This window comes from Camelus bactrianus, chromosome 12, assembly GCF_048773025.1.
Source record: "Camelus bactrianus isolate YW-2024 breed Bactrian camel chromosome 12, ASM4877302v1, whole genome shotgun sequence".
NCBI lineage: Eukaryota > Metazoa > Chordata > Mammalia > Artiodactyla > Camelidae > Camelus > Camelus bactrianus.
The window spans coordinates 65,179,183-65,190,652 of record NC_133550.1 but is presented as its reverse complement, the minus strand read 5'-3'; the positions used below and the strand labels follow the sequence as shown (position 1 = coordinate 65,190,652).

At 52.2% G+C, this 11,470-nt stretch overlaps 1 protein-coding gene across 1 annotated transcript; it reads left to right on the top strand.

Moving 5' to 3' along the window:
- Positions 1-862: 862 nt before the first annotated feature.
- MCAT (malonyl-CoA-acyl carrier protein transacylase) lies at positions 863-9,648 on the top strand. Its single transcript, XM_010960185.3, has 4 exons — positions 863-1,360; positions 2,491-2,578; positions 5,264-5,481; positions 8,395-9,648. The coding sequence occupies exons 1-4, from the start codon at positions 932-934 to the stop codon at positions 8,821-8,823; spliced, it is 1,164 nt and encodes a 387-aa protein (XP_010958487.1). The 5' UTR covers positions 863-931; the 3' UTR covers positions 8,824-9,648.
- The last annotated feature ends 1,822 nt before the right edge of the window (positions 9,649-11,470 follow it).

The following is an 11,470-nucleotide window of genomic DNA, read 5'->3' as shown; positions in this document are numbered from 1 at the left end:
AGGGGTGTGTGTGTTGGGGGGGTGTCCTGGGCTCCTTAAAGAGGCGGCAGGAAGTGAAACAGGAGCAGCGGCGGTGGGTCGGGGTTGGAGGGGTCGGGGTCAGTTACAGGTGAAGTCAGAATTAGACTCTGACCCAGCCTTGCTCCACCACTGGGAAGCCAAATAACTCCAATTTGCAATCCTCCTTTTGTCACTAACTACCTGTCACTCAATCTTTGAGGCCTGGTCTACTCATATGTAAAATGAGGGTAATAATAGCTTTCATCATAGCGTTGCTGTGAGGAATTAAATATTTATGGGATATAAACAAGATTAAACTGTATAGCACAGGAAAATATACACAAGATCTTGTGGTAGCTCACAGCGAAAAAAAATGTGACAATGAATATATGTATGTTCATGTATAACTGAAAAATTGTGCTCTACACTGGAATTAGACACAACATTGTAAAATAACTATAACTCAATAAAAAAAATGTTTTAAAAGTATTTATCGGATACTTATTATATGCCTGGCACCGTGTCTGGTTTATAGAAATCATTAAAGAGAGCACAGTGCTGGGAAAATCAAATTAAAGAAAGAACGTGGAAGCGTTTCACGCACTTTTCCCATGCGAGGTTGAATATTACATTGCTTTGAGTTGTTTACTCAGTAAATATTTTTGAGGGGTCACTGTGGTCCGATGTCGTGTTTTATTCTTTTCTGCGGAGGTTTAAATAAGCGTATTTAAACCTCGGGGATCACTCTAGGCCCCCACCGCACAGCCAAGGGTCCTGGAGCCGGGGCGGAACCAATAATTGCGGAACCTTTCTTCCCGCTTGAGGGTGCCCCGGCCCACCCGGCAGGAAGTGCGTCAGGGACCGCGCCGCGCCGCGCGGCCGCAGTCGGGCCTCGGTCGCCCGGGTAACGCGCGTGTGGCTGTTCTTCAGCATGAGCGTCCGGGTCGCGCGGGCTGCGTGGGCTGCGTGGGCCTGGGGCCGAGGCGCAAGCTTCCGCCGCAGCGCTTCGAACTTCCCGCTGCCTCCGACGGGCGCGGTGGAAGTGGCGGAGCTGCTGAGAGATGCGACCACGGCGGAGGAAGGGTCCCAGCAGGTGGCGGCGCGGTGGTTGCCGAACCAGTGCTCCGTGCTGCTCTTCCCGGGCCAGGGCAGCCAGGTGGTGGGCATGGGCCGCGGTCTGCTCCGCTATCCGCGCGTCCGCGAGCTCTACGCCGCCGCCAGTCGCGTGCTGGGCTACGACCTGCTGGAGCTGAGCCTGCACGGGCCGCAGGAGGCCCTGGACCGCACGGTGCACTGCCAGCCCGCTGTCTTCGTGGCTTCACTGGCCGCCGTCGAGAAACTGAACCACCTGCAGCCCACGGTGAGGCCTGAGGCCCGTGGCAGGTCAGGGAAGATGGGTTCTGTCCGATCTCTTACAGCCAGGCCGCTGCCCCACCAAGGCTCCCACCTGCCAGGCCGGAGTGTTGCCATGTCTGACTTCTTGGGCAGATCCTTACTGAGTTCCCGTCTGGGCCAGGCAGTGTTGTAGGAGCAGGGGATACAGCCATAAACAAAACAAGGATCCCTGCCATGTTAGGGCAGGGAGATAGATAATAGAGTGTGAACATACTGTGTAAATTACATAGTGTATTAAAGATCAGTGTTACAGAAAGGAAAATAGAGCAGGGAAAGGGGCTAGGGAATGGACGGCCGAGTTGAGAATTTAAATGATCCTTACTCATTTAATTAATTATTAAATGATTTTAGAAGGATTAAACTTCATCCTTAAAGGAAGGATCATTGAGAAGATATCTAAAAATAACACTTGAAGTTGTGAAATGATTGCTATTAATATTTAATATCAAAACAGCCCATGTTAAGTTAGTACTTTACCCCGTTTCTTCCTCACAACAATTTTGTGAGGTAAGTACTGTTATTTTGTGGATAAGAAAAGAAGACTCAAGAGACATTAAAGGATTAGTTTAAGTGGTCCTGTTGAATTGTGGTAATAACATTCATCTAGTGCTTCTACTGGGCCAAGTTTGTGCTGAGCTCTTTAGAGATATTCTCTCCATGAAATACTCTCAGCAGCCCTGTGAGGTCGGTCCTGCTCTTTCCCTATTTCACAGAGGAGATAACTGAGGCTTAGAGAGGTTAGGGAACCTTCTCAGGCTAAGAATCAAATCCAGTGACTCTGAAAGCCATGATCTTAATTTCTGTGACGCCTTCTGTCTTCATTGGCCTGAGATGCAGCTCCAGGGCAGAAGTGAGACAATCTACAGCCCTGGGTTGGAGTCACGGCCCTACCATGGAGTCCACCAGCCTTTAACTTTCCTTGCCAATAAAGGGGCTGAGTCAGTGATTGTCACGGCCACTTCTGTGTGTCTGTTTCTAGCTGGAGCACCAGGCCAGCTCACTGAACCACTGAACACCCTGTCAGCTCTTAAGTGCAGAGCCCTGGGCTAGACTCCCTTGAGAACTTGGCCTCACGTTCTGCATCTGTCACTGCAGGTTATTGAGAACTGTGTTGCTGCTGCTGGATTCAGTGTGGGAGAATTTGCAGCCCTAGTGTTTGCCGGAGCCATGGAATTTTGTGAAGGTACACAGGAAGAGGTTTGGTTTTGTGCATGGGGTATTGTCTTGCTGGGCACACTGAGGACAAGGTGCCACAGATAATTCTGGACCTACTCAGGTGTGAAAGAGAAGGGAGCACATGGGTGAGATGACATTGGAACCTGAGGGCCAGACTTCCTGATTCCCCTTTAAGCCTGGGGGTCCATCAGGGAACTGTTTCTTTCTTTTTGTAATCTTGTGAAATCTTCTTGCTCCTCTGTCTCTCCCACTGCTCCTGTGCATGCTTAGTCCACTCACATACCTCCAGCACCTGTCACGTGGTGGGTGCTCAGTAGATACTCACTAAATGAAAAAGAGTAAATCAGTGTTTCATTTTGAGCCATATCAACTTCACTTAAGATTTTTGGATGTAGTTAAAACAGGTAGACGTTTTTGCTTATAGTTAAATACAGACAAAGGACTTGAATAGACATTTCTCCAAAGAAGGTACATAAAGGGCCAGTAAGCACATGAGAAGATGTGCAGCGTCACCAGTCATGAGGGAAGTGCAAATCAAAACCACAGTGAGGTACCAGTTCACATCCACCAAAGAGGCTTTAATTAAAGAAGCAAAGCAAAGAAGGAAAATAATAAGCGTTGGTGAAGATGTGGAAAAGCAGGAGCCTCGCACATTTGTGAAATATAAAGTGGTGCAGCCATTGTGGAAAACAGCTGGGTGGTTCCTCAAAAAGTTAAACACAGTTACCTTGTGACCCAACAGTGCTACTCATAGGTTTACACCTAAGAAATGAGAACATGTTGCCACACAGAAAAACTTGTACACAGGTGTTTATAACAGCATTATCCATAAGAGCCAAAAGATGGAAACAGTCCAAATGCCTATAATCAGATGAATGGATAGACAAGTTGTGGCCTGTCCTCTGATGGAATATTATTCAGCGATAAAAAGAAAGGAAATAACTCATGTTGCGGCATGGATGAAGATCAAAAACGTGCTGAAGCCAGACACAAAAACCACATATTGTGTGATCCCTTTTACATGAAATGTCCAGAATACATAAATCCATGGGGATGACACATTAGAGGTTCCTGGGGCTGGAGGGAAGGAGAAATGGGAAATGATTACTTAGTGGGCATGGCGTGTTTTATAGGGTGATGGAAAGTTTTGAAACTAGAGCTAGTGGTTGTACAAGGTGATGAATACAACAGATACCACTGAATTATACACTTGAAATTGGTTATATTTTATGTGAATTTCACTGCCTATTTTTTTAAAAAGCATAGCACTATTAAGGAAGTGGGAAAGGTTTCATATTTTCACATTCTAATAAAACAATTTTATACGAATATAGTTTTATGTGTACATAATTTGCAGAATTATTGACATTCTGTATTTTTTTCACTTGATGTTTTTGCGTAGTTATTTAATGGCCACATGGGAGGCTCTCCACATTCCTGTGTGTTCTGGCCTACCTCCTAACACAGGCTCTTACTGAATCTGCTCCGCAGTTGTCCTTGTGTAAGGGGCTAGCACTCCAGTGCAGACATACACGGTGCTGGGCGAGTGGAGGTGTGTTAGGGAGGAAGGGTGCAGAGTTCGTTCCTCAGGCCTTGTTGTCCCATCAAACCTGGACTGATCTCTTAACCTCTCCTTTGTCGAGTCATCTCCCGCCCCTCCAGGGAGCAGACCCAGGACAGGATGACGGATATCCAGTAATTACAGGCCTGGGCACAGCCCTGTCCTCTCACCTTGCACTTGAGCCACACTGAACCGGGAGCCCTGCATTTTAGCTCACCTGCCTTGTCAGCGGCAGGTCCTCCAGTTCTAAGTGAGGGCCCTAATGCTTGATTTATGATAACTATGTTATTGAAATTCTTATCTTTGTAGTTGGTACATCTTTCCAAGTGTCTGATGGCTTGTAGTTGCTTTTCATGTTCAGCACGATTTCTCTTAAATAATAATTCCCAGTTTTCACTACAATCCACGCAGGTTAAATATCATTATCCTCATTTTACTAACTAAAAATTTGATCTGGAACGAGGTCATGACTCAGAGCAGTGTGTCTCAAAATCTGTTCCGCTTTACTCTGCACTAGGGTTTCTCAGAAGCAGCACTGTTGACATTTTGGACCAGGTGCTCTTTGTCTGTGGGGGCGGGGCGTGTTAATTGTAAGGTGTTGGGCAGCATCCCTGGCCTCTGCCCACCAGATGCCAGTAACACCCCCACCGCCAGTTGGACAATCAGGAGAATCCAGACACCACCCTGGGGGTGAAATAAACCCTGGTTAAGAACCACCATCCCATCTCAAGCCAGCTTTTTTTTTTCAATTTTTTACAAATTTTGTTGTTGTTGAGGGGAGGTAATTAGGTTTATTTACTTAGTGGAGGTACTGGGGATTGAACCAAGGACCTCACGTATGCTAGGCATGCACTCTACCACTGAGCTACACCCTCCACCCCTCAAGCCAGCTTTAAGGCAGGAAGCTGTGGGTTAATTTGTACTGTGACAAGGACAGCACCTTGCCCTTTGATGATGGCAGTACCATCTGTTTTATCATAGACACAGATACGTAGACTTGTGGCCTTGTGAACTGGTGCTAGATACTAATATCAGTGTCTCCAGCAACTGGAATTTGTGCTTTGTTTTTCAGGTCTGGGCTTCCCTCCATTACATGCTTTGATTTTTCCAAATGCCCTTCTCTCTGGGTAGGTTTGTATGCGGTGAAAGTCCGAGCTGAGGCCATGCAGGAAGCCTCAGAAGCTGTCCCCAGTGGGATGTTGTCTGTCCTCGGCCAGCCTCAGTCCAGGTTCACCGTCGCCTGTGTGGAAGCCCAGGAGCACTGCAGGACTTTGGGCATAGAGGACCCTGTGTGCGAGCTGTCCAGCTACCTCTTTCCTGACTGCAGGGTGATCTCAGGACATCTGCAGGTTGGTGTTGACGGGAGCAGCTGTCCTAGACCCCAATTCAGTACAGAAGGTTGGAATCATTCCACACCTATGAACCCACAGAGCGTAACGAGGGCTCTGCCCAGCCGTGGTCTTTGGGAAGTAACTGAGGGCGTGGGGAGGGGTGCTGGAACGAGCACTGCAGAGGGAGGCGGGAGGCTGGGAGAGTGGACCAGGTGGTCTCCAGGGCCTTCCTGTAATACGTTCTGGGCTTCTCAGATCCTCTGATCCAGTTGCTTCCTCAGAGGAGCTGTTGCCTCCTGGCTTACTCTCCCCTGCTCTGCTTTTCCTGTGTGTCTGTTTTTGCACCTTTTCCTTCTGTCCATCCTTCCACTCACTGCTGGCCCAGACATCATTTCTCAAGCAGCTCCTACGTGACAGGGACTGAGGGCCCACAGATGGATAACCAGGGCTCCTGCCGTCCAAGGAAGGCTGGCTGGGAACAGATGACTCCAGGCTTCGGGGCACAGCAAGGGTCAGGCTGAGGACTGGAGGACCTACAGAGGTGGTCCCTGGAGGATGAATTTGCCAAGAGCAGGGGCAGCCTAGGCAGAGAGGAGCACCTGACGAAAGGGCAGTTCTGTCCCAGGTGCCCAGTGGGGAGTGTTGAGTGCAGACAGGACCGATACTTACACGTCTTGTCTGTTTCAGTCCTTACAGCCAGTCCTGTACTCCGTGGGAGGGAGGTCTACACAAGGACACTGAGACAGAGAAAAGCAAGTGCTTAGTGATGTTGGAGGCAGGATGAGAGCTCATGTCCGTCTCACTCTGGAATCTGTGTTTCCTCCACTCGAGCGCTGAGTTCATCTCCCCGTTAAGGCCTGACCAGTATACAGACGCCCCTCGGTATCTCCTCTGAGTCAGTGAGAGCCAGTGAGTCCCTCTTGGTGCAGTTCTCACTTGGGAGGATGGGCTCCAGTGGCCCCCGTTAACTGTGGAGCTGGGTGCTCATTCCCACTCATAGCCTTGGTAAGAAGCCCAGAAATGGGCCAGGAGGGCCCCCCAGTCAGGGCAGGAGTCTCCCACACAGGCTCCCAGACAGGTGGGAATCTGGTCCAGGTAACAGCTCCTGGGGTTCCCAGGGGTGGCCTTTTGGTGCTCTTGGAAGTGCCACAGCAAAGAGCTCAGGCGTGGGCAGGGTCCCCTGAGCAGGAGAGCCCCCTCCAACAGTGGATGTGGAAAAACTTGGCGTCTGCTAGACCCATGCCTGGGCTGAGAGCCAGCCCCAGAGGAGCCTGCTGGGCCCTGAGGCTATAGCCTTGACTCCTGTGGCCCTGACCTGGGACTTGAGTTAGATGAGTCTAGAGACTGTCCCTGGAAAGCACTTAGAGACCGCTGGAAGGACGCAGACGCAGGAGTGCCGCTGCAGAGCTGTCTCCATAGGTGCCGCTGATCAGGAGGATCCAGGCGTGGTGGGAAGGGTTTTGGCTGTGGAGTCCAACAGGCCTCTGTTCAGAGAGGCGCCTGGGCGTGTGCCTCAGTGTGATGGGCGTGGATGGAGCATGGTACTGCATGTGAAGCACCAGATCTGCTGCAGTGACAGACAGCCCAGACCTCAGGCGTGGTCCAGACTCACAGTGCTGGGCTCTGCTCCACTACACTTTCGCCCCAGCGCTCAGGCAGCTGAGTGGCCCCGGTATGGGACGCTGACGGAGCACGGCAGAGGGGAGTGACCCGTCGTTAGCCACGGGCTGCGCTGGCCACACCTGGACAACAGGGTACACCCCCTGCAAGGAGGGGCCCCAGAGAGGGATGAACGAGTGCCAGCCAGCCAGGAGTATTAAACCCTCCTACCCTCGGGGCACAAATAACTACCCTGTTGTATTTTTTCCCCAGTGGACACGGATGGGCTTGGTAACCCAGATAATATCAATTGCTCACCCTCGTATAGCACTTGTATGCCAAGCATGGTTCTTACCAGAACTCTGTGAGATAACTATTACTGTTATCCCCATTTTACAGGTGAGGAAACTGAGGCACAGACAGATCAAGTGAAGTTGCCCAAGGTCATGCAGCTACCCTGACTGTTAAGTCCTCAGGAGCAGCTGGCCCAGCTTCCGAGCAGGCCATGGATGGCATCGGGTCGGAGGGATGCGGCAGATGGTTTAGTGCGTAGGAAGGCCTTCGGCAGATCACGGTGGAGGGCTGTGAAGGTGACAGTCCGAGGGCACAGCGTCTCTTAAGAATATATACTGTTTTAAAGATACTTGGAAATAACCTTGTTTGCAAGTGGTTCTGAGTTTGGACCTGTCAGTCCCAGAGGTCCTTCTGGAGCTGACGTGCCTTTTAGGAGAAGGCTTCTGGCTTCAGGGAAAGAGCTCTTGTTTTCTCTAGAGAAACCCCAGATGAAGGGTTTCTGATGGGAAAGACCTCTCATTGTGAAGTGAGGCTTAGAATCTGCATAATTTTCATCTTGAAGGTTATAGGTGAACCAGAAAACAGGCTTAAAAAGTTATAAAGGGTGGCAGAATTCTAATTGAAAACTACACTAGAGTGCTTTTTTGTTTATCAGATGCTTTCACACCGCCTGTCTGTTCACTTCTCAGCAACCTTATGAAGTAGATGAAATTGTGCTGATTTTTATGGTGGGAGAAAAAGTTCAAAGAGGTTGCCTGGGGACCTGGGCTGGTGAATGAAGATGCTGGGACAGAACCCACGTTAAGCCTCAGATCTCTTCCAGGCACCATGTCGGGTGTGTGAACTGTCAGGTCCCTGGAGGAGGGCTTCTGGGACACTGACCTGGGGACTGTGCAGGATGAAATATGGGTGTGCGTGTGTAGAGATAAACATACACTATGGGCTTGCCTGCAATGATGTCAGCCAGTGGGGACCGCCTCTCTTTGTGTTCTTCCCCTAAGATTTGACTGGCTTTAACCTCCCTTGTTTTTCTTCCAGGCTTTGCAGTTTCTCCAGAAAAACTCCTCTAAGTATCACTTCAGACGCACCAAGTTGTTGCCAGTTAGCGGTGGGTTCCACACCCGCCTCATGCAGCCGGCCGTGGAGCCCCTGGCGCAGGTTTTAAAAGAGATTGATGTCAAGAAGCCTCTGGTTTCTGTCCACTCAAACGTCAACGGGAACAGATACATGCATCCAAAACACATCCAGAAGTTGCTGGTCCAGCAGGTGGTCTCCCCAGTGAAGTGGGAGCAGACCATGCACACCATTTATCAGAGGAAGAGAGGCACCGAGTTCCCCAGAACTTTTGAAGTAGGACCTGGGAAGCAGCTGGGAACCATCCTGAAGAGCTGTAACCTGCAGGCCTGGAAGTCCTACAGTCACATTGAGGTGCTGGAGGCTGACGAGGACCTGGACCAGAACCAGTAGGTTCTGGGAGGGGGGTGGCTGAAGGGGGTCCAGGGGGCTGAGCCCAGCCTGGCCTTCTATCGGGCGCCCTCCTCCCAGTGATGGGGAGGGACTGTTTGCAAAGTGCTTTGACTGCCACATAAAAAGCACTGAAAATGAGTATTCCTTTGCATGTCCGTTTCTCCCCACTTGGAACATATTTGGATGCCGGGGGAGAAGCTGTAACCATGACAGCTGCGTGGAGCCTTGGGGGGGGCGCCTGCTCTGCCTCAGGCAGACCCCCGCACCCCGAGAGCTCAGGTGGTGGCTCTGCAGAGCCAGCTGAGACAGCCTGGCTGCCGCTGCGTCCTGGGGCTGAGAAGGCTTGGCCTGCTGCCGTGCGGGTGCCGTGGGCAGACGGCATAGCCACGAGGCAGGCTGGGGCCAGAGGGCTGTGGCCACATGCAGCCGAAACATCAGCTCCTTGTCACTGAATCCAGAGGGCGCTAGGACCTGGTGGGCCTCGGCCGCCGTCCTGTCCACCCCATCACTTAGCTAGGAGACCCAGTCCCCCATGTGTTTACTTATCTAACAGCATTGCGGGCCTGCTGTGTGCCAGGGAGTGGGTGGCCCCTGCCTTGGTGGGGAAGAGGGGCCCTTTAGCAAGGCGGAAGTGGTGTGAGGAGGGCGGCTGAGGGCCCTGTTTCCTCCCCACCCCGAAGTCCTCCCTTCAGACCGTGGTCACTGAGTGCCTGCTGTGTGCCCGGGGCCTAATCTGGCACAGGCCCGCCCTCGGGGCTTACCCTCCAGGGCCTGCTCCACACCAGGAGCCCCTGGTATCAGTATTAAATACGAGTATTTCTAAGATTCTTGGGTGGTTTTCTCATTATTCAGTGACAGTGGGGAAACCTTACAGGGAGTGAGATCTCTGAGCTTGTCCTTTAATGTCCCTGTTGTGAAGCACATGTCAGACCCTGGGTAGGGTTTCTTGTTTTTGATTCTGTTTCTTAAGGGGCCCTGTTGGCCTTTGAGCAGAACCAGTCTTCGTTGCGTGGGACTGTCCTGCTCTTGTGGGCAGCCGTCCCGGCTCCCAGCCGTTATGTGCCGGGCGCACTTTCAGCATTGTGGCCCCAAACACACCCCCACGTTTCCACGGCCCTCCCTCCCACCTTCCCACAGTGGAGAACACTGCAGACACTACCGCTGAACCCCACTTCCACCATGGCCTGAGTTTGTGTGTTCTTTGGAGCACACAAAATGAAGAAAGAACTATTTCTTTAAACTTTGTTTTAGAAAATTGAAACTTTCACAAAGAACTTTGTTACTGTTTTTAAATAATTGCTGAGTCTGTTGGAACCCCCTCCGCTGAGAGCTTTGAGTAGTGGGCAGCCTGGGGGGGCCAAGCTCTCCACACGGTCCCGGCTTCAGGTGTCTGGCTGCGCTGCACCGCGGGCAGCTCTGAGGAGCGCCGTCCCTCGTGAGGGAGCTGGAGTGGCGGCGTGGGCGGGTGGTCCCTGCAGGCCTTGCGGCTCCTCTGGGCTCTTTGCCTTAGGGGCTGCTGGCTAGGAGAGTGGGTGGGCAGAGCTCCACCTCTCCTACAGGAGCCCTGGGTTGGGGGTGGGAGGGCCCTCTGCCTGCCCTCTTTGAATCTGGATGAATGACAGGCGTGGGGCGGTGAAGGGAGCTGTGGGACGGGCCCCAAGTCCGGGGTGAGGGCCTGGAGGCCATGGTGGATCCTACATCCTGTTCCTTGGCAGGACCTCGGCGATTTCCTATCCCCTTGGGAAGAGACCAGTGCTGTCCTTGGTCCCAGGGCTCCGGCCCACCCCAAAGTGGGACTCATACCTGCCACCACATCTTTGGATCCCCCGTGAGTGGAGATCCTTGGCCTGCTTTTCTTCCCAGCCACTTGACTCCCCAGGTCTGCCTGCAGGGGGCACCGCTCTCTGGCAGCACCTCCTAAGAGTCTCAGATCCTGCCTCATGCCCAGAAATCTGACCACACCAGGGGCCTCTGAAAGGGACAGAGATGGTGGGACCCCTTGTGCCCCACCCCCAGCTTTGTCACCTCCTCTGGGAAGGTGCTTCACTGCCTCCAGCAGCCTCCCAGCCAACAGACTCCCAGGGCCTAGGGGCTGCATGTCCCCTGTCTGCCGGGCCCCAGGGCCTCCTGGAGAGCTGCTGCAGGAGATGGGGAGGGGGCACTGGCAACTACATGGCACCTCTGCCCTCAACCTGTGAGGGACAGGCCTCTGGTTCTTTTTTGGGACTAGACTGATTTCTAGTACTGCTGTGAACTCAGATTGAAGCCAGTTTCAGCTCCTAAGGGCTGAGCATCTTTCTGGTCCTGTGGAAACTGCCACGTGAAGCAGTCACAGTGGGTTTGACTCTGGATCCCAATCTGATTGGGATTGGAGGATCCTGATGTGACCAAAGCCTGAGCCACCTCGGTCAAGCCCCTTCCCTCTCTGGGCCTCCACTCCCCTCTTTGTCAGATGAGAGAAGTGCTGGCCCAGATGGCTGCAGCCCCATCAGCTCAGGTCAAAAGTGGCTGCCTCGTGTGTGGGAACTAAAGCCAGGCAAGCTAGCTCATCAGGGCCCCAGGTTGCCGTGAACAGGTAGATATAGTGGGTCAGACACTGGCCCGAGCAGACCAGCACACCTCCATGCTCAGGCCTGTCTCCCACCCC

Coding starts and splice junctions, on each gene's coding strand:
- MCAT (XM_010960185.3), top strand. CDS start 932: ATGAGCGTCCGGGTCGCGCGGGCTGCGTGGGCTGCGTGGGCCTGGGGC. Junction 1,361..2,490: donor TGAACCACCTGCAGCCCACG/GTGAGGCCTGAG, acceptor CTGTCACTGCAG/GTTATTGAGAACTGTGTTGC. Junction 5,482..8,394: donor TGATCTCAGGACATCTGCAG/GTTGGTGTTGAC, acceptor TTTTTCTTCCAG/GCTTTGCAGTTTCTCCAGAA.